The sequence below is a fragment of the Prionailurus viverrinus genome, chromosome A3 (genome assembly GCF_022837055.1).
Source record: "Prionailurus viverrinus isolate Anna chromosome A3, UM_Priviv_1.0, whole genome shotgun sequence".
In the NCBI taxonomy this organism is placed as follows: domain Eukaryota; kingdom Metazoa; phylum Chordata; class Mammalia; order Carnivora; family Felidae; genus Prionailurus; species Prionailurus viverrinus.
Window position 1 is genome coordinate 102,623,811 of NC_062563.1, and position 23,954 is coordinate 102,647,764.

At 43.5% G+C, this 23,954-nt stretch overlaps 1 long non-coding RNA gene and 2 gene segments (V, D, J or C); 1 reads left to right on the forward strand and 2 right to left on the reverse strand.

The window, feature by feature from the left end:
• Positions 1–266: 266 nt before the first annotated feature.
• Positions 267–7,826, forward strand: LOC125161555 (uncharacterized). Its single transcript, XR_007150666.1, has 3 exons — positions 267–351; positions 1,838–1,965; positions 7,772–7,826. It is a non-coding gene; the product is annotated as an uncharacterized LOC125161555 (long non-coding RNA).
• Positions 7,827–15,155: 7,329 nt separating this feature from the next.
• Positions 15,156–15,774, reverse strand: LOC125162958 (Ig kappa chain V region 3381-like). The segment is given in 2 exon segments: positions 15,156–15,478; positions 15,701–15,774. Coding segments are annotated over 2 exon segments (372 nt in total).
• Positions 15,775–22,539: 6,765 nt separating this feature from the next.
• Positions 22,540–23,041, reverse strand: LOC125162959 (immunoglobulin kappa variable 1-39-like). The segment is given in 2 exon segments: positions 22,540–22,862; positions 22,987–23,041. Coding segments are annotated over 2 exon segments (378 nt in total).
• Between the last annotated feature and the right edge of the window lie 913 nt (positions 23,042–23,954).

Genomic DNA, 23,954 nt, shown 5'->3' on the forward strand with positions numbered 1-23,954 from the left:
TCACTGACAACCCTGAGGATGAGCCTGGGCAGACGAGAGCAACAGCTTTTGTTTTTGCCTTAATTCCAAGGTTTTAACATTTCCACCAGTATCCTTGTTTCCAACTATCCTTGTAGTACTGGTCCCAACAGCAGTTCAACAACAGAACGTGAAGGACAAAAGAAAGATCATGCACCAGCCGTTACCAAATTTGTCTCCAGTTAACATTTACAGAGAGAGACAGGGAGAGAATGAGAGACAATGAGAGAGATATGAGAGGCTTACTTTGAATAAACACCCTCACAGCAATAACCTTCGATGTGATAGGAAAATACAAAACAACTTTGGACCAGGACCTACACCAGGAGAACTGTGTGAGTTGAACCCTTGACTTGGCCGCCCCCTAGTGTTCCGTTGGGGTAAGGACCGGGTGAAAGCAGGTAGCGGACTCTCCAGGAAGACCAGGCAGGCCGTTCCCGGGAGGGTCTGTGGGGCATGAACTCTGTATGTGAGGAGGGAGGAAGAGGCTCTCGGACGCTGTCCTGTGATGGCCTGGCCCCTGTTTACACAGACGAGGACCCGGTGGTTGTGTCAGAGGCCTCCGTGGTCTTCTCCTCAAAGCCTCCACGGCCAGGCTTCTCAATTCAGCACCGAGCCCAACGTGGGGCTTGAACTCACAAACCGTGAGATCGTGACCGAGCTGAAATCCAGAGTTGGACACTTAACGGACTGAGCCACCCAGGCGCCCCTCTTGTCGTTCTTTATATGTGTTATAAACTCATTAACGTAAAGCATTCCTCTTTTCTTTCGTTCTTTTCTTTTTTTCTTGCTTGCTTGCTTGCTTTCTTTCCTTTTTTTTCGGTTAACAATACATTTTTATTGCACTCGTTATGGAATCGACATTTTGAAAAGGGAAACAATGTCTAATATGATTTATTTCTGTAACATAAATAAGTCTGTATTATCCTTGCTATCCAAACACTGGTTTCCTTTTTTTGTACTATGATATGTAAATGGCATGCCAGTATTAGTTCAGAAATAATTTTAGAGCATTTAAATAAATGGTATCCAGCCAAAGTATATATTTTCTATACAAATATTATTACATTAGTATCATATTCAATCATAGGTAATGACTATGATACACGAAAACAGTACATGTTTTTTGTAAAAATCTCCTTTTATGACAAAATAGTACCAAGGTTGTAATCTCCAAAACAATTTTTAAATTTTTTAAATGTTTATTTATTTTTGAGAGAGAGAGAGAGAGTAACAGAGAGAGAGAGAGAGAGAGAGAGAGTGGGGGAGGGGCAAAAAGAGAATGGGAGACACAGAATCTGAAGCAGGCTCTAGGCTCAGATCCAGATGTGGCACTTGAACTCGAGAAGTCGAGAAGTCGAGTAAGACTATGACCTGAGCCAAAGTCGGCCGCTTAACTAACTGAGCCACCCAGGCGCCCCCAAAACAATTTTTAGATTAAAAAAATGAAAGGAATCTTCATTCCTAGGTTAAATGTTGAACACTTTAGAGTCCCAACCATTGCAAAAGTTACAAAACAAAACAAAATAAAACAGAAAAGAGGTAAAATGCAGGTTTCATATGTGCCTGACATCACAGAACTGGGGAAACATGAGGATTCAGTGACCTAGAAACTCAGAGGACCACTTCCTAGTGGAGTCCATGTTTCCTGACTTTAGGAGAGATGGGCTGGAGGTGCTGGAGACGAGATGGGGATGGAGTTGAGAGCAAAAGGCTCCCAGGGAAGGATTCCTGGGAATAGCTTCTGACCTGAGAGGGGACTGGAATTGTAGGTGAGAAATCAGAGCTGTCATGAAAGGACTTTCTTATCCTTGATAAGGACCAGACAGAAAATGAAGCTGTTCCTGGAGGGAAAGGAAGAGTCTTCTCTCCATGATACGTTTCTAGCTGGATTGCACAGACCCACTCCAGATGCTGGCCGTCAATAGCTCCAGAGAACCTCTGTCAGTAAGTGAGGGGCCCTCAAGTGTAAGAGTCATCAGTACAATTAGGAGAAACTTGTTTTCTACTTCAGGTGACTATGAGCCTTCTGAATGGGGACTATGGTGTTTCACCCACAGGCTCCCACCGCGAACCTGCTTCATCCAGTGGGGTCCATCCCACCTCAACCAAGGCACCTGAGAGTCCTTGTTTGGGGGCCTAATGGATGCATTGTTGAAGGTGGGTCCCCAAATGCATGACAGGCTGTGATGGTGATGATAAAATCAGGTATCCTGATAAGACCCCAACTCAGGTGACTGTGGCTCTTTGATAAGAAGTCCTCACCCTCAGGCTTCCAAGACTGTGGCCCTAGGTCTGAGGGCCAAGTTCTTGTTTTCCACGTACACAGCCTCTCAGGACTCACTCTGGCCTCTTCTATGCTGGGAATCCAGAGCCATTGTCCTGCATCCTATTTCTTTGTAAATCCCCAAAGTGCACCCTCAGGTGACAACCCAGCTGGATGAGACAGCACCTCCCTTTCAAAAACACCTAAACAAGGAAGGAAACCTAAAACCCAGGTTGGGGTTGAGGAGACCCAGGGGATCCCTAGTCTCTATGTTGTAGCTGACTTTTCTTGCATGCAATTCTATTTTAAGGTGCTTGGAGGTGAGAAAAATAAAGGAGAATATGTGGCTGCTTTGGCCCTGAGGGTATGACAAGAGAGGTGTTGACAGGAAAGGAGTAGAATTCGTGAATTCTTCCAAGTGTTTGGTTTTCTCTAGCTGAAGGCAGTATGATTACCATGCCAGGAATCCTCCATTACTAAGCATTCTTGTCTTTATGCCTCTGTCTACCACAAACACACACAGAGAACTTAGTCTGGATAGAGAACTGGCTTGAGATAAAGGTTGACATGGATTCCTAGGTGACTGTTTAATGAAGGGCCTAGGAAGAGAAAATCAGAAGGTCACCAATTATGAGATCAGGAAAAAAGATCGTGGATGTACGGTCATTAGGACTTCATGTCATAGCAAAATTCAGCAGAGAATCCACCACAGATAAGACATAAAACAAACAAACAAACAAACAAACACAAGCTTACACCTCTGAGCAGATGAGCAGGCCTCAGCCTTTGTCTCAAGCTCCAGAGTTCTTGCTCACTTTGTTCAGGAGAGACATAGCCATGGTGACACAGGTGGAGGCTATGCACAGGCCCAAAGGCATGAGTCCACCACTGCCATCTCTACTGGTGTAGAGCTAATTATTGTCACCTCTGGGTATCTGAGCTCTCACACCCAGGGACTAACACTACCAACCACTTGGTAATTTTACACTTCATACCAGTTCCCCTCAAGAGAGTGTCATGCATCATTCCCGGGATTCGTTGTATTCCAGATACAGTGAAGCCCTCCCTGTCCACTGAGGCTCAGCTGCTATCAACATCCAAGAGTTCACGGGAGAGAGTTGGTTGGGAAGGGAACCCATTTTGTGATGAAGATCGAGTAACAATAGACACAGGACTGTGGCCTCCGTCAATCACACTGTCTACGACAACACACAAAGAGGCCTGCTTGGATATTAAATGCTATAGACTTCAAAGACTGTTCTTTGAGATGTGCTATCGTGAGATGTGTATTTTGAAATAGTGACCATCACCCTAAGAATGAATAGGTTTGGGGCTTCTGACTGGATCAGTCAGTAGCTCATACGATTCTTGACCTCAGCCCTCTGTTGGGTAAATTCGAGCCCTACGTTGGATGTAGAGATTACTTAAAAATAAAAATATATATACATGTAATAAAGAAAAGGAATGAATAGGTTTTGAGGCCAAGGAGTGAAATAAAAAGCAGGGTCACTAATCACTACACACATTGACCAGTTTGGGAAAACCCAAATGACCTAATGGAGCAGAGCCACTTATGTTACCAAATTAGCCTGCCCACCTGCCCACTTTGGGACTGTTTCATTAGAGACAGAGTCATCTTGCCACATTCAACCATGAGTATTTGGGGATTTCTTTGGAACAGCCAATTAGATTGTCTTCTGATTCTTCTTGGTGGCCCCTTTCAATGGGGGGGGGGTAATTTATTTCTCACTATTGTTTTGAGTATAGCACCTTTGGGATTAGGGCATCATGTGGATTCCTTTAACTATCTCAACACTCGGAGTGAGTTTGGCTTTCTCTACAGTCTGACATCAAAGTAGAACATCCAGATCACAAGTCGCTATGAATCATGCGGAGTAAGATGACTGTGGCATGCTGAAGTCTGGTCTTCCTGCTCACACTGCGTTTCCTCCCAGTGCTTTGCATTATCTCTGTCCATCTCAATCATGCATTCATCAATATTCCAAAGTCCCATGATCTGTGGGCTCCTGGTTACTTGATTTCTATATACATTTTCCACACACTATCAAAACTATCAGAATTGACACATCAGACTGAATTGCACTTGTCATGATATTCATTATCTTAGAATAGGCGATCATCCCCAACACACTTTATTTCTTATCTACAAAGTTGTGTGTTTTGTGAATTTAATCACTCTTGCTTTTATCAGGTATGTGATGACATAAGGGCATGACTAGTAATTACGTCAGGTGTCACTTTGAGGCACTCTTTTGAATGGGATCTATTCAAAGCATGAATTTTGTGTACATTTCCAAAAAACATACTGTTCAGGGTCATGTTCAACCCATGACAATGTCATGTGAAAAAAATGCACTTATTTATTATTTAAGATCTTTTTCACAGCAGTAGATTCCAAATTCATCATATCTAAAGCAATGTCTAGGTTCCGTATACTTAACATCCTTACCATTGAGGAGAGAAAGGAATACCTCATATATTCTGGATTGTCCTGTGGTGTAGAAATGCAACTTTTGTCTCCATCATTACTTTTCTCTGTTTAGTTCGAAGTCCACCTTTGAAATGGAGGCAAATGTAGTGGAGGCAAATCAAAGACACTTGGCATCGAAATCTTATATTTACTAAAAATTTGCAAAGGTCCTTGGATTGAGCAGAATTAAACATTTTTGCTAATCTTTCTCACCCATTCTCTCTGTGAGGGCAGCTTGTGTAGATTGCTCTCTTGTACATATTAACGGAGGGGATAGTGTAGGTAGTAGAGAAGTAGAAAAAGGAGAAAGTGAGAAAATACCAAGATTAACAAATATGGTCCTGTGAAAAATACATCCCACACTATTCATTTCCAAAAGGTATTAACTTTTTGGCCACACATCTGTGTCACTTGTCTCATTACTACGTTGCCTACGTGTATTTGACAAACACGGGCACGACACGGAGGACCAGGCGGAGCTGTCATTAGCTCTGTCCCCGTAACCGGTCCCTCACAGGACAGGACCCTCCCTTTCCCTGCTGGTTCTGCCTGCCAGACTGTGCAGCTGACGGGCCCTTGACATGTGGAGCCCGATATCCAGCTGCAAGCCGTTCCTCGGGTTCTCCAGCACCTTCCTTTTTCACAGACTCAGAGAACGTCCTGTGTGTTCCCCAGAAGCCACATGCTCGGGCAGCTGGACCCGCTCAGACAGAGGTTTATCTTCAAGGCTGAACCACTGTGAGAGGAAGTTGTATATCTTGCAAGCAGTAATAAACTCCCACATCCTCAGCCTCCACTCTGTTGATTTTGAGTGTGAAATCTGTCCCTGACCCGCTGCCACTGAACCTGTCTGGGACCCAGAGGCCCGGTTGGAAACCTGATAGATGGGGTGCTGTGGAAACTGGCCTGGCTTCTGCAGGTACCAACTTAAATAGGAGTATCCATTGCTGGGCAGGAGGCTCTGACTGGCCCTTTAGGAGATTGAGGCCGGCTATCCAGGGGCGACGGGCAGGGACAGAGGGGTCTGGGTCATCATGACATCCCCACTGGATCCTAAATGAAGGAGAGAGAAGTGCTAAGTTACATACAAATATTCTTTGCAACTTTCATTATTTCCTTCTCATTTACTTTAGCTAAAATACTACTTTGTTTTACTCCCAGTACTTGCGATGTCCAGCATCCACCAAAAATGTCCCATCACAATAAGGAACCCGAGATCTATGAAGATGAAGAGGAGAGAGGTCTCTAACCATCGCTAACACCATTGCCACTTTCTGTGTCACAGACCTCACTAGAGCACAGGCCCTTGTTCCTTCTGGAAACTTATTCACTCACAGATCTAAATGTCACCTGCCCCACCCTGGAGGACAAGTCACACATGTCAGACATGCACAAAGAATACACCTGGAGACAGTGGTACCCCTGGAGCTCACCCTCCCCACCTGGTTCTCCTTTTTCTTTCCCTGTCTGTCCTTACCAGGGAACCAAAGCACTAGCAGCCCCAGGAGCTGAGCAGGGAACCTCATTTTGAGAAGTCGAACCTATGAGTCCTGACAAGTCAAAGCCAGATTCAAGCTGACCTTTTATCTAGACTTTAAGGGGAAGGTCCTCCCTAGGGGACAATATGCAAATCCCTTGGTGGGTACAGCAGTGTGCAAAGAGCCAAGGAGAGGGTGGGAGGAGCCTACCTTCAAGCAAGTGAAATAAAAGGTCTTCTGCATTTGGAAGAAAATACAAAGCTAAAGTCCATACTACCTGCAGTAGTGGAAAGACGAATCTCACTCTGCAAGTGTGAATGTATTGTAAGCATACAGAACACAGGGCTCTGCCCCTTGAGAAGGAATCAGAGACCCTGAAATGCACACATGTGTGTCCAGGGTCAGTCTCCTGAGACGAATGGCCATCTCGCTCACGTTCTTCCACCTAATCTAGTTAAGGAGACAGCTCCCACCTCACAAGTACTGCTCATTAGAATTTTTTCCCAGTAGCAACATGGAGTTGAGCTAGTTTGAGAATTTTCTGGTATCTACTCTTGTAGGTTAATTGTTTAAGAATGTTAGAATCACATGGCATAAATGGTCTTTCCCTCGGACTCAGTGAATTGAATTTTAAAGAGCACCCAGGTCGAAAGAAGTGGACAGGGAAAAAATGTGTCTGTTGTAGAGATAACCTATAGCCCAGCACAGAGAATAGTAAGGGTGAAAAAAATTCATGTCTCTGGCTATGAATATGAAATTCCTAGAAACTAGTTGTTACAACGTGGTATACACGCACACACACACACACACACACACACGCACACACACATATGCACATAGCAGGCCAATCAAAGAGTTCTTAAGGAAATAATTCCCTTGGAATGATGGGACCTAATAAAAAAGGAATGATTTTATATTATTTTTTCCTGGATGGAAAACCAGAAAACCTCTTTTCATACTGACTCTTTTCCATCAAATAGAGCAAAGCCCTACCAGGATATTCTGACTTCTTGTTAGCTCTGTGGGAGAACCTTAGGCTCTCACCTGGCCTGTATGTGGGGAAGCCATAGCTATGATTGTACAATTCAATAGGAGATCCCATATTTGAGAAGAGCAATGACTGCCTCCATTATTTTAATATCTCAGGGCACTGATCCATTCCTGGGCTCTCATTTAAATTTTTTTTTTCAACGTTTATTTATTTTTGGGACAGAGAGAGACAGAGCATGAACGGGGGAGGGGCAGAGAGAGAGGGAGACACAGAATCGGAAACAGGCTTCAGGCTCCGAGCCATCAGCCCAGAGCCTGACGCGGGGCTCGAACTCACGGACCGCGAGATCGTGACCTGGCTGAAGTCAGACGCCTAACCGACTGCGCCACCCAGGCGCCCCGGCTCTCATTTAAATATGATCACTATGGATTAGGGTGCTGGGTCAGAGCTGCTCTGGGATGTCAATCTATCCCACCACCCTTCACAAACAGGGAAATAACCCATTTTTTTTCTTCATGTGTCAACAGATCACGTTGAATCGAACAGTTCCTGATAAACAGTACCTGTGTCAAATTGCTTTTGTCCTGCAAATTAAATTCTGGAGCAGTTGAAAAACTCCATTTGGCCATCTTATTATAGTTTGGGTAATTTAAATCCAGAGTCAGACTGAACTGACCAAGGAAACAAATTAACAAATACTAATCTAGATAAGATTCCACAAGAATATTTGGTCTGAACATTGTGAAAGGATTTCAATTTAATATAGAACCGGTGGATGTGAAATGGAGAATCTCACATATGGGCCTTCAGAAGAATGGAAATTGAGAACCGAGAGACTGATTTTCATTAAATGCCTGATTTACAGAAGATCCAGATTTATCTGCTGACCAGTGAACATCCACCAAGAATTTCTCCCCATCCTCAAGCCAATGAATTCACTGCTGGGACTCCGGATGGCCTTACCCCTTCTTCCATTTCTTGCCCATAAATAGAGCTTACCCCAAACCCTCAGCAGACTCACCAGTAGCTTGGTCCAAATTGTGATTTCCCTGTTCTTCCAGAAAAAACCTCAATTTCTGGTCATTTAAACTTGCCTCAGTTTTTACCTCATTACTTAGGCTGACAATATCTTCTGGGAAATCTACAAGAGTAAGATTTTAACACGGTGCTGAAAAAGATAATGGAGTAACAATTGCGTTGATCATTAACTCTGAACTCTATGGTAGCGACCTCATTTGCTCAGATAAATCATGGTGAAGAGTTAGATGTAGAATTACACATGTCCCATAATCCACTAGTTAAAAGATTATTACCCTTTTATTTTATTCCATTTTGAATTTTTTTTTTTTTTTTTTTGGTTTCTTGGACCTGGTCATTTCTTATGATGCTCAACGAAACAATTTTGGGTCTTGCTCCTGGCCTCTGATGGTACCAATACTTGTGTTTCTATTGCTAAGTAATAGGCTGCCGTCCTAAAAATTCCAGATCTCTTCATGAATCTCACCAGTGAAAGAAAGATAAGCAGCTGAAGAAAAAAACAGTAACAAAGAAACATAGCGTGGTCTCTATTGAAAATCATAAAGCTAGTTTCCTTGGACTATTTTTTTAAAAAATTTTTTTTTCAACGTTTTTATTTTTGGGACAGAGAGAGACAGAGCATGAACGGGGGAGGGGCAGAGAGAGAGGGAGACACAGAATCGGAAACAGGCTCCAGGCTCCGAGCCATCAGCCCAGAGCCCGACGCGGGGCTCGAACTCACGGACCGCGAGATCGTGACCTGGCTGAAGTCGGACGCTTAACCGACTGCGCCACCCAGGCGCCCCTCCTTGGACTATTTTTAAATGTATGAAATTAAAAACTGTTTTTATACACTATTATTGGTTGCATTGTGTCCCCTCAAAAATTATGTTGAAGTTTTAGCCCCTTACTACTTCAGAATGTGACGTTGTTTGGAAAAAAAAAAAAAAAGCGTTGCAGATAGAATTAATTTGGATGTGGTCACACTATAGTACGTTGGGCCCTCAAGGAATATGATTGGTGGCAGAGGAGAGGAAGAGCCTTTCCTCTGCTCAAGGTTCTTCTAGCTGGACTAAGAAATTTATGTGACACAGATTTACAAGAGAAAACCACAGTAAGCACAAAAATGGGGAAAAGCAGGGGAAAACTTTTGTTACGTGTGCACAGAGGCCCAATAGTGAACTTGAGGCCCTAAGAAAGGCCTAAGAAAAAAAGACAGACAGTTTTCATACTCCTTAGACAAAGAAACAACAAATCTATAAGGAATTGACAGGACAAAGAAAAGTGAACTTTGAGAACTTTGATTAGTAAGGAATTCTAAACAAGATTTGGGCAGTGGTAGTAACTTGGGAAAAAGTAACGAAGGTTGTTGATACAGCCCTCTCAGTTAGAAACTTCCTGTATCTGATGATAAGGAGTCTCTTTAGCTCCTGGTCCAGGGAGGATACCTTTCACATGAGATATTTATTTCCTGCTTTCAGGGAAACAGAAGAGGGTCTAAGTGTCCTTCTTACATAGGCTGTCCTTCAATTAACTTACCTAAAATAATCAATATGCCTAAGTGGCACATTTTGGGTGGCCTACACTTAGCCCCTACTGTTGCCTTATAAGGAAAAGGAGGAGAGGGGCGCCTGGGTGGCTCAGCCAGTTAAGCCTCAGACTCTTGATTTCGGCTCAGATCACGATCCCATGGTGGTGAGATTGAGCCCTGAGTTGGGCTCTGTGCTGATAGCATGAAGCCTGCTTGGGATTCTCTTTCTCCTTCTCTTTCTGCCCCTCCTCTGCTTGCATGCACTCTTTCTCCCTCAAAATAAATAAATAAACCTAAAAAAAAAAAAAAAAAGGAGGAGAAGAAGGAAACAAAAAGGCACAGAGATACAGAGAGAAGAGACCATGTGAAGACAGAGATAGAGGTTGGATTTTTGCTGCCCCAAATCAGGGAATGCCTGGGGCCACCAGGGCTGTGAAGAAGCAAGGGAAGATCATCTTCTACAGGTTTCAGAGACGGCAGGGTCTGGCCAGCACCTTGATCTCAGACTTGAAGCCTCTAGGCCTGAGAGAGAGTACATTTCTGTTGTTTGAACCAAGTATGTGATACTTTGTCATGGCAACCCTAGGAACAGATGTGCCCACGATCCAGTATGAAAACATAGATTAGGGGGAAATGAGTGGTAGTGAGAATCTTATCTTGTTTGCTTTTATTACAGGTCCAGTTTTCAGAAACTCTTTTTTACAAAAGTCTTTAAGAGGTATGAATTAGGGAATAATGTTATTTCTTTTTTTTTTTTTTTTTAATTTTTTTTTTCAACGTTTATTTATTTTTGGGACAGAGAGAGACAGAGCATGAACGGGGGAGGGGCAGAGAGAGAGGGAGACACAGAATCGGAAACAGGCTCCAGGCTCTGAGCCATCAGCCCAGAGCCCGACGCGGGGCTCGAACTCCCGGACCGCGAGATCGTGACCTGGCTGAAGTCGGACGCTTAACCGACTGCGCCACCCAGGCGCCCCGGGAATAATGTTATTTCTGTGAAATTAGCATAAAACTTTTAAAGTTCTCCAAATTCTTTGTTCCTTTCAGTTTTATTGAACTAGAAATGACATCCAGCCACTGTATAAGCTTTAGGTATACAGCATGATGACTTGACTTATGTATAGTGTGAAATGATCACCACATTAAGTCTAGTTAACTCCATCATCTCATAGAGATGCAAACAAACCAAAAAAAAAAAAAAAGCCGCAAAAAACAAAAACAACAAAAACAAAGAAAAACATGTTTCTTTCCTTATGATGAAAACTTTTAGGGGCAGGGGCCCTCTGCCCCTCCCCTGCTCACGCTCTGTCTCTCTCAAAAATGAATAAACGTTTAAAAAAAAAAAAAAGAAGAAGGGAGTCCTGCCATTGTGACAACATGAATTGACCTTGAGGACATTACGCTAAGTGAAATAAATCAGACAGAGAAAGACAAATAGTGTGTGTTCTCACTTATGAGTGGATTCTAAAACACTGATCCATAAGGATAAGGGGAAAAATCATGTGCCGGAGATGACGGCTTTTGGTCTGTAAGTGTGAAACTCTCTGCTGATCCCAGCTCACCCAGAGACTAACTCAAAAGAGTAAGACAATAATCTGCCCACTTGTTTACCCGAAACTATCACCATGGGGCGGGCAGCTGCCTGAACCAGAGAGGGGAGGTTTGTGGGCAGAGCTATGGGAGGAGTTTGTAGAGTCTGCAGGCTGTAATGAACTCTCTGGCATCCTCGGCCTCTGCTCTGTAAGGGTGTGAAATCTGTCCCCGACCTGCTTCCAGTGAACCTGTCGGGGACCCAAGAGGCCCGGTTGGAAACCCTATAGATCAGGCACCCTGGAGACTGGCCTGGCTTCTGCAGGAACCAACTTAAACACGTATATTGGTTACTGTGCAGGAGGCTCTGACTGGCCCTGCAGGAGATTGAGGCCGGCTGTCCAGGGGTGACCGGCAGGGACAGAGGGGTCTGTGTCATCACGACATCCCCACTAGACCCTACAGTAAGAAGAGAGAAATGCAAGGTTATGTACAAACGTTATGAGTCATTTTTAGAACTTTTCTTTTGTTACTTATTTCAGGCTAAACCATTTTTAAAGTTTTGATTAAAACCCCTAAAATATCCAATTTCAAAAAGAACCCGAGATTTGCAGCATACAAAGGGGCCTCTTCAAAGGAGAGTGTAAGTCACCTGTGCCATCCCTCTCCTTCTGTGTTACAGTCTTCATCAGAACACAGGTCCTTGTTCCTTCTGGAATTTTCCTCAGGCTCATGAATGTAAACATCACATGACCCATCCTAGGGAGCAAGATGTATGCATCTAACATGTCGATAAATCCACCTGATATGCACCTCTGTCCCCAGAATTCACCGTCCCAACCCCTGTTCCTTTGTCATCGGCCCTCTGTCCTTGCCAGCGATCCAGAGCATCAGCTGCCCCAGGAACTGAGCAGGGAATGTCCTTTTGAGAAACTGAACTGATGAGTCCTGATAAGTCAAAGCAAAGTGAGAGCTGACCTTTTATCTCAGACTTGCAAGGGAAGCGCCTTCCGAGAGAACAGCGTGCACATCCCCTGTGGGTGCAGCAGTGTGGAGAGAACCAGAAGGGGTTGGGAGGCTCTCCTGTGAGCCAAGTAAGATAACATGTCTCCGTAGTTCGAGGAAAATCAATAGAGACAAACTCTGTGGTGCCTCCGGGGTAAAGGCACACAGTTCAGTGTCCCCTTCTATTTTCTCAACCAGTTTTCTGGTCTTTCAGAACTTTCTTAGTCGTATTTATATTTTAACGGGGTTGAGTTTCCACAAGTATCTAGTGATTTTTGCTTTTTTTCTTTATGTTTGTTTGAAAGGCTCTGGGTTTGTCCTTTTTCATTTTGATTGAGATGAAACATGTACAGGAAAAAAGGGCAAAAATTTTCAGGGCACAAATGACTAAGGTTTACACGTAGGTCACCAACTGGATGAAAATACTGAAGATTTCAAATCCTCCAGAAACCTCATTCATGCACTTTCCCAGCCAGTAACTACTCCCAACATGGTAGCTATCATTCTGACTCTCTCACGGTAGTCTAGGTTTTCCTGCCCTTGAATTTTCCTATCAACTGAAGTAAGCATTCTTCTGTTTCTAGCTCATTTCTAGTCTCTTTGCTTTCCAAGAGTTTTTTTTTTTTTTTTTCAGACCTTGGTTCTTTTTTAAAGCTGCTGTACAATAAAGGTTTTTGTAAAAGAAATTATATTCACATTAAATGACAAATGATTCCGAGGTGGCCATTTGCCACACAATGGAGTGGATGATATGCTGTTTTTCTTTTCCAATAAATAACGAGGAGTAATTGGACGCGGAAATGCGATTAAATGGACAGTAGAAATAAAAACCTTGTCCCACCTTACATCTGGCAAAACTATGAGCTCCTGGAGCATTATCATCTACACGTGAGAGCTAAAATAATGAAGCTTCTAGAACAAAGCACAGGAGGATATCTTTAGGCTCTAAAGGTAAGGCAAATATTTATTAAATGGAGCACACACACACACATGCAAAATTAAGGGAGAAAAAGACTGATAAATTAGACCTCATCAAGATTGGAAACTTATTTTCAAATATATCATTAAGAGAGTTAACAGACATTCTTAAAAATGGGGGAAGGTTTCCCAGTGCATATTTTTGGTAAAAGATCTATTTTCAGAATATGTAACAAAATATGTGTATTTATATATATTTATATATATATAGTGTTTTGAACAGATATTTCCCCAGATATCCAAATAACTAATGAAAAACATATGAGAAGTTACTCAACATCATTAATCATCAAGCAAATGTACGTTTTAACCACAATACCACCTAAAGATCTACCAATATGATTATAGTAAAAAGTATGAATACACCAAGTATTGCAAAGATTATAGCAACTGGGACTTTCATTCTCAGCTGCTGGAGCATAGATAGCAACTGGCAGCCAAGCTCACGCAACGCCCTGCTTGCAATTCTGAGGAATGGACCCAAGGGAAGTGAGTGCGTGAGTTCACAAAAGACGTTTCAAAAATGTTCCTAAAATCTTTATCAACGACAGTCTCAAATCTAGAAGGACACATACATTTAAAGCAAATCGTGATGCGTTCACATGCTAGAGAGCTTTTCCGCAGCAAAAGGGGACAGATTATGGCCATACCAACCACAAAAGCGAAGTTCAAAAACGTGTTGCCAGAGAACGCCAGCTGCCAAAAAGTACACAGTGCGTGATTTCATTTATGTGACGTTTAAGACCAGAGGAAAGAGAACAGTGGTGGCGGCTGGGGGTCGGGTGGGCGTGGCGGGGATGGAGTCTGGAAATGATGGAAGGAACACGAGGAGGTCTTTAGGATGCTGGAAACACGGGTCTCTGGACTGGGTAGCAGTTAGAGGAGGACATGCACATGTTTATCTTTATCCGGGTGTATACTTTGAATTCACCTGATATACAGTTAGTTCACTTTACTGCACTTAATATTATCTACTTTTTATTTCTTTTAATGTTTCATTTATTTATTTTGAGTGAGACAGAGCAAGCAGGGGAGGGGCAGACAGAGAGGGAGACATAGATCCCAAGCAGGCTCTGTGCTGCCAGCACAGAGCCCGACTCGAGGCTTAAATCCATGAACTGTGAGATCGTGGCCTGAGCTGAAGTCAGACGCTTAACTGACGGAGGCAGCCAGATGCCCATAATATTATCTACTTTTTAAATGAATGAATGAATTACTGAGGACTTACGGAGTCTGAAAATTAGAATTTTTTCCCTTTCTTCTTCCCTACAAGCACTGGTATTTTGAGCAACCTGAGCTCCGAGAACCTCTGATTTCTCATCTCTAGAGGATTATTGTGCAACTGATTACTCGAGAACGGTAAGGCCTTAGTGCATCATTGAACGCATAGCAGATCTTCAAGCATTCAGCAAATTAGTTACTGTCGCTGTTTACTGTCAGTCGTATTCCTGCTTTATTACTGTTGTTATTGTTAAACGTATTAGGAGTATTGTCCTGGTTATGTGCTCCTTTTTCAGCCTAGTTCTCTGTCTCAAAGTAAAACAAAACAAAACCTCCCGGAGAGTTTCTCAGAGAAGAGATTCAAAGACCATGCTGTAGATAAATTCTTTTGCAAGCCTGACCCAGAAGCCTCCTTGATAAAATTCAATGAATTCATTGTTTTATGTTGGTCCAAAGGAAAACTCTGGAAGGACAAAGTCCCTTGCAGGCCATCACCCATGAGCCCCGCAAGCCCTTCCCCAGAGCACGCCCTGCCCCGACCAACAGACCGCAGGGCACAGTGCAGCTGCTGGAACCCCGGCCACCTGACAACCGTCGCCGCAGGAGCAGCCCCAGCCCGGGAGGAGGGTTTATGCTCGGGGCTGCAGCACCGTGGGAGGAAGCGCATAATCCTGCTGGCAGTAATAAACGGCGGCGTCATCAGCCTCGACTGTGCTGATTTTGAGGATGAATTCTGTGTCAGACTGAATCCCAGAGAAGCGGTCTGAGACTCCAGACTCTAGGTTATCGGCATCATAGATGATAAGCTTGGGAGGCTTGCCTGGTTTCTGCTGATACCAGCTTAAGTAATCACTAACGCTCTCATTGGCCCTGCAGATGACGGACACGCTGTCTCTCAGGGACACAGAGAGATGGGTGGGAGACTGAGTCAACTCAGTGGTCCCGCCGGCAGCTGGCAAGGAAACAAAACACAAAGTCACGGTTGTTTACGAGATCCCACTCCATTCCCTCCCAGAAGGTTCTGGCGTCCTGGTCTCCTAAGCTGAGAGCACCTGGGTCTCCGAGGGGAGGGGAGATCCCGGGTCAGAGATCCACGGAGCCCTGGGGAGACCCCCCAGTCAGGAGGAGAGAACGGCCACCATCTCGGGGATGTCCCCTGCTCCGCCCTCCTCACCTGGGAGGCAGGCCAGCAGAAGGCAGAGGAGCTGGGTCAGGACCCCCATGTTCAATCCAGGGCCTGCCTCAGGTTCTTTTTTTGCCCCGAATCACTGAGCAGCCTATTTATGGGGATCCTGAAGAGCAGAAATGTGGATTCTCTGGGGGAAACATGCAAATCAGTGAGGGGTTGGGCGGGTCTGGCTGCAGCCGTGAAACCAGGGCCCCTGTAGGGCCCAGTGCCAACTGGGGGTTCTCATCGGACGCAGGATTCACATCCAGTCCCAGAGGGGCTCCTCCAGCGTGTTTTTTTTTTTTTAATTTTTTTTTTCAACGTTTATTTATTTTTGGGACAGAGAGAGACAGAGCATGAATGGGGGAGGGGCAGAGAGAGAGGGAGACACAGAATCGGAAACAGGCTCCAGGCTCTGAGCCATCAGCCCAGAGCCTGACGCGGGGCTCGAACTCCCGGACCGCGAGATCGTGACCTGGCTGAAGTCGGACGCTTAACCGACTGCGCCACCCAGGCGCCCCACCTCCAGCGTGTTTGTAAGAAGAAAGCATCTCTAATTTTTCTGGCCCCTATTTGTCCTCATGGCTCTAAATTTTGTAATTAGAATAGAGGCTACACCTTCTAAAATCAAGAAAATAAAAGAATTGGATGACCCTCCAAGTCTTAAATTTTTGTATGAAAATGTACTTTTTTTCCTATAGAATTCCATGAGTTCTCATTTTTTAGGGGTGGGTGTGAAATATCAGCTCTATCTTGGTATGCTACTTATAGAACAAATATTGGTGAGATACGGACAACAAGAGAGCATATGTTCGTAGATCAAATCCATGCGATGGCTCTTAAGGTACTATGCAGTAGAGAAAGCTCATACATTATTGGATTCTATTTCCGTGGTTTTATTCTTTATTTTAGAGGTTAATGTCTTTTGGTTACAATTTTTTTCTATTGTTACTGTTTCTCATTCTCATCAGTTTTTGCTCATCAAATTATCATGCCTTAGAGCACCTATGACTTCTCTTTTGCTCTGACGTAGTCCTAATGTGATCTTTAATATTTAATAGCACCCACTTTTTGCCCTTACAAATAAACCAGTTTGTATAAGAAGTTATATGATAGCCTTCTATTCTGATTCTTTTTATTCCTAGTTTACTAAGACATTTCTTAATTAAAAATTGGTAATGAGGGGCGCCTGGGTGGCTCAGTTGGTTAAGCATCCGACTTTGGCTCAGGTCATGATCTCGCAGTTTGTGGGTTCGAGCCCCGCGTCGGGCTCTGTGCTGACAGCTCAGAGCCTGGAGCCTGCTTCCGATTCTGTCTCCCTCTCTTTCCTCCCTTCCCCTGCTTGCGCTCTTTCTTTGTCTTTCAAAAATAAATAAAACGTTAAAAAGTTTTTTTTAATAAAAAAACTAAAAATTAGTAATGAATTGTTAAATTTTATCAAACATTTTATAACTATTAGCAGTGTGATTAGACATGCATATTTGTATATTTTTTAAACATATATTTAATTTTCCATTTCATTGATCTCATTATTATTTCCTTTCTTCTTTGTATCTATTATTCATATGGTAGATTTTTTTTCCCTAATGTCAGTCAGCTTTTCTGCTGATCAATTCTTTGGAGTGTATTTGCTCTGTTTACTAAAAGCTTTTTTTGATGTCTTGAGTGTCCATTATTATATTAGAGAACTCTCTTCTGGGATCATGTCATTTCTTTCCTTCCTTCTTTTTTGTGTGTTTTGCTTTGGTTTGATTTTTGGTAATATTTTCCCAATGCCAGACACATAGTGATCCATTGATAAATACTTGAGAATGAACAAATGAATTAATCAATTTTTTAATCTTATTCTGTATGAAAGCAGTGAATGTGTGTGTGTGTGTGTGTGGTGATGGGAAATTTGCTTTTGTGAGAATTTAGTCAAATTTAGTACATTTTTCATTTGGAAGGCGTTCAATAACCATTAAACACATAATTATATCTGGAAAAAAATAAACATGTATTTATAGTTATATCACCATATATATACATGTATAATAGTCACATAACATAAATACATGTATATTTAATTATGCACTCCCTAGAATATAACTAATATGTATATATACATTTATACGTATATAGATACACATATATGCATATTTGCCATAAATAAGGTTTTTAACTTTCATTAAAAACTTAAGTTTTTAACTTTTATTCAAATATTATTTTGTTTTAATTTCTTCCTAATATCATTATGAATGGATTGCTAAACACTCACATTGAAGGCGCCAATTTTAAAAAATGCATCTACGCATGGGGCACTTGTACCCCAATGTTTATAGCAACACTCTCAACAATAGCCAAATTGTGGAAAAAGCCTAAATGTCCATCAACTGATGAATGGATAAAGAAGTTGTGGTTTATATACACAATGGAGTACTACGTGGCAATGAGAAAGAACGAAATATGGCCCTTTGTAGCAACGTGGATGGAACTGGAGAGTGTGATGCTAAGTGAAATAAGCCATACAGAGAAAGACAGATACCATATGTGTTCACTCTTATGTGGATCCTGAGAAACTTAACAGAAACCCATGGGGGAGGGGAAGGGGGGAAAAAAAAAGAGGTTAGAGTGGGAGAGAGCCAAAGCATAAGAGACTCTTAAAAACTGAGAACAAACTGAGGGTTGATGGGGGGTGGGAGGGAGGGGAGGGTGGGTGATGGGTATTGAGGAGGGCACCTTTTGGGATGAGCACTGGGTGTTGTATGGAAACCAATTTGACAATAAATTTCATATATTGAAAAAAAATTAAAAATAAAAAATGCATCTACATAAATGTGCAGGTGTATAAACACTGTATTTGTCAGCTTTTGCGCAATAACGATTGTTAACAAACCCCTCACAACCCAATGGCAGACAATACTAAGCATTAATTTTCATATTCACAAATATTCGTATTAACAATGGTGTGGATGATCCAGGCAGGGCTCAGCTGGGTGGTTCTAGTATATGCCACTGAGATGCTTTCCATCCTATGGAGAGCACTTCATCTGGGACTAGGACAGGAAGGTAGTGACTACTCTGGGTAAAACATTCTAATGGCAAGCTTCAGGAGTGAACAAAATCTCCAAATCAAGCTGCACAAAGGAATTTAAGTCGATTTATCTCCAATACTGGTGCATAAAGTTTATATTCTCTTGCCTTTGTAATTCCTCAAGTTTCTAACAACTTTAATCCATTAAGTTTTCAGAGCATTCCTCAAAAAAAGTCAAAAGTAGAACCCTACTATCTAATAATTGCACTACTGGGTATTTACCCCCCAAACCCAAAAAACAGTAATTCAAAAGGATGCATGTACCTGTATGTTTACAGCAGCATTATTTACAATAGCCAACTTATGGAAGCAGCCCAAGTGTCTTTTGGCTGATAAATGGTTAAGGAAGATGTGATATATCTATGCACGAAGGAATATTATTAAGCCATAAAGAAGAACGAAGTCTTGCCATTTGCAATGACATGAATGGAGATAAGAGAGTATAATGCTAAGTGAAAGAAGTCAGTCGGAGGAAGACACATACCATATGATCTCACTCATATGTGGAATTTAACATACAAAATAAATGAGCAAAGAAGAAAAAGAAAGAGAGAGCCAAACCAAGAAACAGACTCTTAACTATAGACAACAGACTGGTGGCCACCAGAGGGAAGGCAGGTAGGGGGATGGGTGAAATAGGTGATGGGGAGTAAGGAGTGCACTTGTGAGGAGCACTGGGTGATGGGTGCAACTGGTGAATCACCTTATGCTAACTATACTGGAAATAAAATTAAGTAAAAGCAAAGTGTTTGATCATGCCATTGATGTGTTTTAGGCTCTACCATCTAAAAAATGTTTTCAAGTCTAGTTTTCTGTTAATTGGAAAACAGAGCTGAGTGTGGCTTCAACATACAGCTGTAAGTAGAAATTGTCTTCAATGGCTTCAGTGGAAAAAAAATTCTTTAAGCTGAACTAAACAGTCTCTAAAACAGCTTCTTACACCTTCTATAGATCACCTGGTAACTTGTTAAAATGCAGGTTTCCATCTCGAGGTCTCAGGGGACCTGCAATTTTGTATTGATAAGAAGCTCTCAGTGATACAGATGATGATGATGATGATGATGATGATGAAGGCTTCTGGGGAAATGTTGAGGAGCAAGTTATTTTCATAATAAGGACAAAGAATTCTTCATTAATGTTTAGTATTTTGTGTGTGTGTCAAAAACGTTTTCCATTTATTTGCCAAACGTTTGCTATATGTGTAATTTATATACATATATGTATATATATAATGAATGTAATGTCTTCATTTTCTGTTTACCATAGAACTCAATAAAGTTTCACGCTATGATCCCAGATGTACTGCTAATACCTGGGAGAACATTCAAGTGTATTCTGGATCTATCCTCCAGCCGGAAGAGCTCTGACAGCTGGGAATTAGCGACCATCCTGGGCTGCCTGCTGTCAGCCACCCATCACTTCTGGAAACACATCTCCCCCTTTTTTTTTTCTCCATAGCTCCATGTAGAGGTAGGTGCTCAACGAGGCACCCTCACTGAAATTTGGAGTTCAGAAGAGGAGGATTTGATGCTATCCGTCAGCACCTGCAGGCAGAGTTGACAAGGTCAGGGCTGGAGAACCACCTGGGGATGTGCTGCAGAGGCTAGAGCATCAGCACATCTACCCCAGGGCTTCCCAGACAGGCTTGAGGACCACACATATGGTTAAGCAGCCTGTACCTTCAGCCTTCAGTGGTGATGTGTTCTGGTTTCTCGGGGGGAGCACCAGGCACTCTCTCGAATCTCGTATTTGCTCTTCTGCCTACCCTACTCCCAGTCCATTAAAAACAACAACAACTGTAGTTAAACTCTAATTCCCTGTATTACAACAATTCCTAACAAGAAACCGCAAGAGAAAATTTTGCAAGGGACCTCTCTGATAAAGAACTATTACCAAAATATACAAAGAGCTCTTTAAATTCAACAATAAGAGGGGCGCCTGGGTGGCTCAGTCGGTTAAACGTCCAACTTCAGCTCAGGTCATGATCTTGTGGTCCGTGAGTTCGAGCCCCGTGTCGGGCTCTGTGCTGAAGCTCAGAGCCTGGAGACTGCTTCAGAGTCTGTGTCTCCCTCTCTCTCTGACCCTCCCCCATCCACGCTCTGTCTTTCTCTGTCTCAAAAATAAATAAACATTAAATAAATAAATAAATAAATAAATAAATAAATAAATTCAACAATAAGAAAACAAACAATGTGATTAAAACATGGGGCAAAGACCTTCATGGGTACCTCCCCAAACAAGGTATACAGATGACAAATAAGCATATAAGAAGATACTTCATATTTATTATGTCTGCAGAGAAATGCAAATTCAGGCAACAATGAGATGCACACCTCTTGGGACGGCCAAAATCAGGGACATCGACAACATCCAATGCTGACACCGATGTGAGCAGCAGGAAGCCTCATTCATTGGTGACGGGAATGCACAATGGCACAGCCCCTTTGTTTGTTTTTTTTTTTTTTCAACGTTTATTTATTTTTTTTGGGACAGAGAGAGACAGAGCATGAACGGGGGAGGGGCAGAGAGAGAGGGAGACACAGAATCGGAAACAGGCTCCAGGCTCTGAGCCATCAGCCCAGAGCCTGACGTGGGGCTCGAACTCACGGACCGCGAGATCGTGACCCGGCTGAAGTCGGACGCTTAACCGACTGCGCCACCCAGGCGCCCCAAGCACAGCCCCTTTGGAAGACAGTCTGGCAGTTTCTCACAAAACGAAACCTCCTCTTACCATATCGTCCAGCAGCTGCGCTTCTTAGTATTTACTCAAAAGCATTGAAAATGATGTCCACACAAGACCTGCACAAAGATGTTTATATTCACCTTATTCATAATTGCCAAAAACTGTTGGGGGGGGGGGCGGGTGGTGGGAACAAAACAGATGTCTTTCAGTAAGTGAATGAATAAGCAAACCGTGGCACATCCAGACAATAGACTAATATTCAAAACTAAAAAGAAATGAACTCACAAGCCATGAAAAGAGATGGAGGAATCTTAAATGCATATTACAAAGTGAAAGAAGCCCATCTGAAAAGATTACGTGCTATATGATTCCATCTATATGACATTCTGAAAAAGGTGAAGCTGTGAAGACAGTAGAAAGATCTGTGGTTGCCAGGGGCTAGGGTGGGGATGGCGGGATAATGGGTGGAGCATAGAGGAATCCGGGGGGCAAGGATACTATTTCATACGATGCGAAAATGGCGGCTAATGTTATTATGAATTTGTCCAAACTCACAGAGTGCACAACCCCAAGAGTAAATGCCAATGTAAACTATGGACTTTGGGTGATAATGATGTGTCTACGTAGGCTCATCGACGATAACAAATGCACTACTCTGGTGGGGGATGTTGACAGTAGGGGAGGCTGTGCATGTGCATGTGCGTGAGCAGGGAACATTCGGGAGATCTCTTTACTTTCTGCTAAATTTTGCTGTGAACACAGAATTTCTTTGCAACTTAAAGTCAATCAAAAAAAAATTCCTGCTTGGAAATCTGGAGTGGCTTCTCTTTTGCTGTGTGAACCCTGATGGATGCCATTGCCCACATCTCTGTCTGGATTACATCGGAAGAGACATTGTCGCGTCTGTGCCGCTGGACTGAGGAGGGGGAAGGGCAGTCAGGGGCCCGAGGCGCCTCCCTGCCCTCCTCCCAAGCCTCCCAGTGACCCCCCCCCAGATCGGGGCTGCGTCTGACAGACTCTCTGAGCAGATGCAGGCACAGGAGGAGCGGCGGGGGCAGCCCGGCCTCTCGCATCTGCGTCCCTGGTGGTTTATGATCTGGTCTGTAACACTGTGGGAGGGAGATTGCTACTTTGCTGGCAGTAGTAAGTGGCAGCGTCTTCAGGCTCCAGGCTGCTGATGGTGAGGGTGAAATCTGTCCCAGACCCACTGCCGCTGAACCGCGAGGGGACCCCAGTTTGCAACGTGGATGCACGATAGATCAGAAGCTTAGGAACTTTCCCCGGTTTCTGCTGAAACCAGTCTAACCACGTGTTAACGTTCTGACTCGCCCGGCAGGTGATGGTGACTCTGTCTCCTGGAGATGCAGACAGCGAGGATGGAGACTGGGTCATCTGGATTTCGCAGCTGGCTCCTGAGATGGGGCACAGAGAAACAAAGACCCACGCTACGAATCATGTCATAAGAGGACGAGGCTGGAGGGCCAGGCAGTACTGGGCGCGCTGGCTGAGTAATTTCCCAGTGTTCTCCTTCCTTACCTGGGAGCCAGAGCAGCAGGAGACCCAGGAGCTGAGCGGGGGCCTTCATGTCCATGCTGTGTCCTGACCGGGACTGGGTCCTGCACAGGGTGTGACCGGCCCATTAATCAGCGTTCAGGGAAGTGGGCTGTGCCCTAGGAACATGCAAATGAGCGGGGGATAGAGCATAACTGGGCACAGCCACAGGGCTGGGTTATCTCAAAAATGGTACAGGTGCAATAAAACCCCCAGTGCCCAGGTTCCACCAGAGCAGCATAAATTTGCCTCCAGAGCAGGTGTTTCTCCCTGGAGGGCCAAAGGGCGGAATCCTGCACAGGAATGCTGTCCTGTGACTATAGAGTCCTCTGTGTCTCTTTAAGACTCGTAACACATGTTTCTTACTGTCTCTCTAAGACTGCATCTGTCAGATATTACACAATCCCAGACACTCTAAGAACTTGTACAGGCCCCTTTTATTTGGTGCCTGCGGATGTTATTTAGGCCACGGAGATTCTTCTTTGCTCTAACGTCCTGATATTCTTGGCACAAGAAACTACCGTCCAGCCACGTGACGTGGGAGAAGACGAATAAAGAAGTGTGGGTGTCATGGTGTGTAAGTGCCCAGCTATTGAGCGTCTGCCATTGCTAATGTGTCATCTCCAGCTAAGCCGTGGGTCCTCATCCATTCTGAGTGCTCTGTCCCACCAGGCAGCACAAGTGAAAACCTGCCTAAGTGTGAAAAAAAACTTATACTACCAGGTGGGGCAGCCAGAAGTTGTTGCCTACGTAAGTGTATTTATTCTAGAAATTAAGAATTAATAGGATTCTGAGAAATTATCACGAGATAAATATTGTTGTAATCCTCTTTGCTCTGTCAGGGCTGGGTTTAGCTGCAGGACTGGCTTTTTACAATTGCAGCACCCCGGTGCGGTGTCCCCCAGGAGTCCCAGGCCAGACCAGGGCAGCACAAGTTTGTCTGCAGACAACAT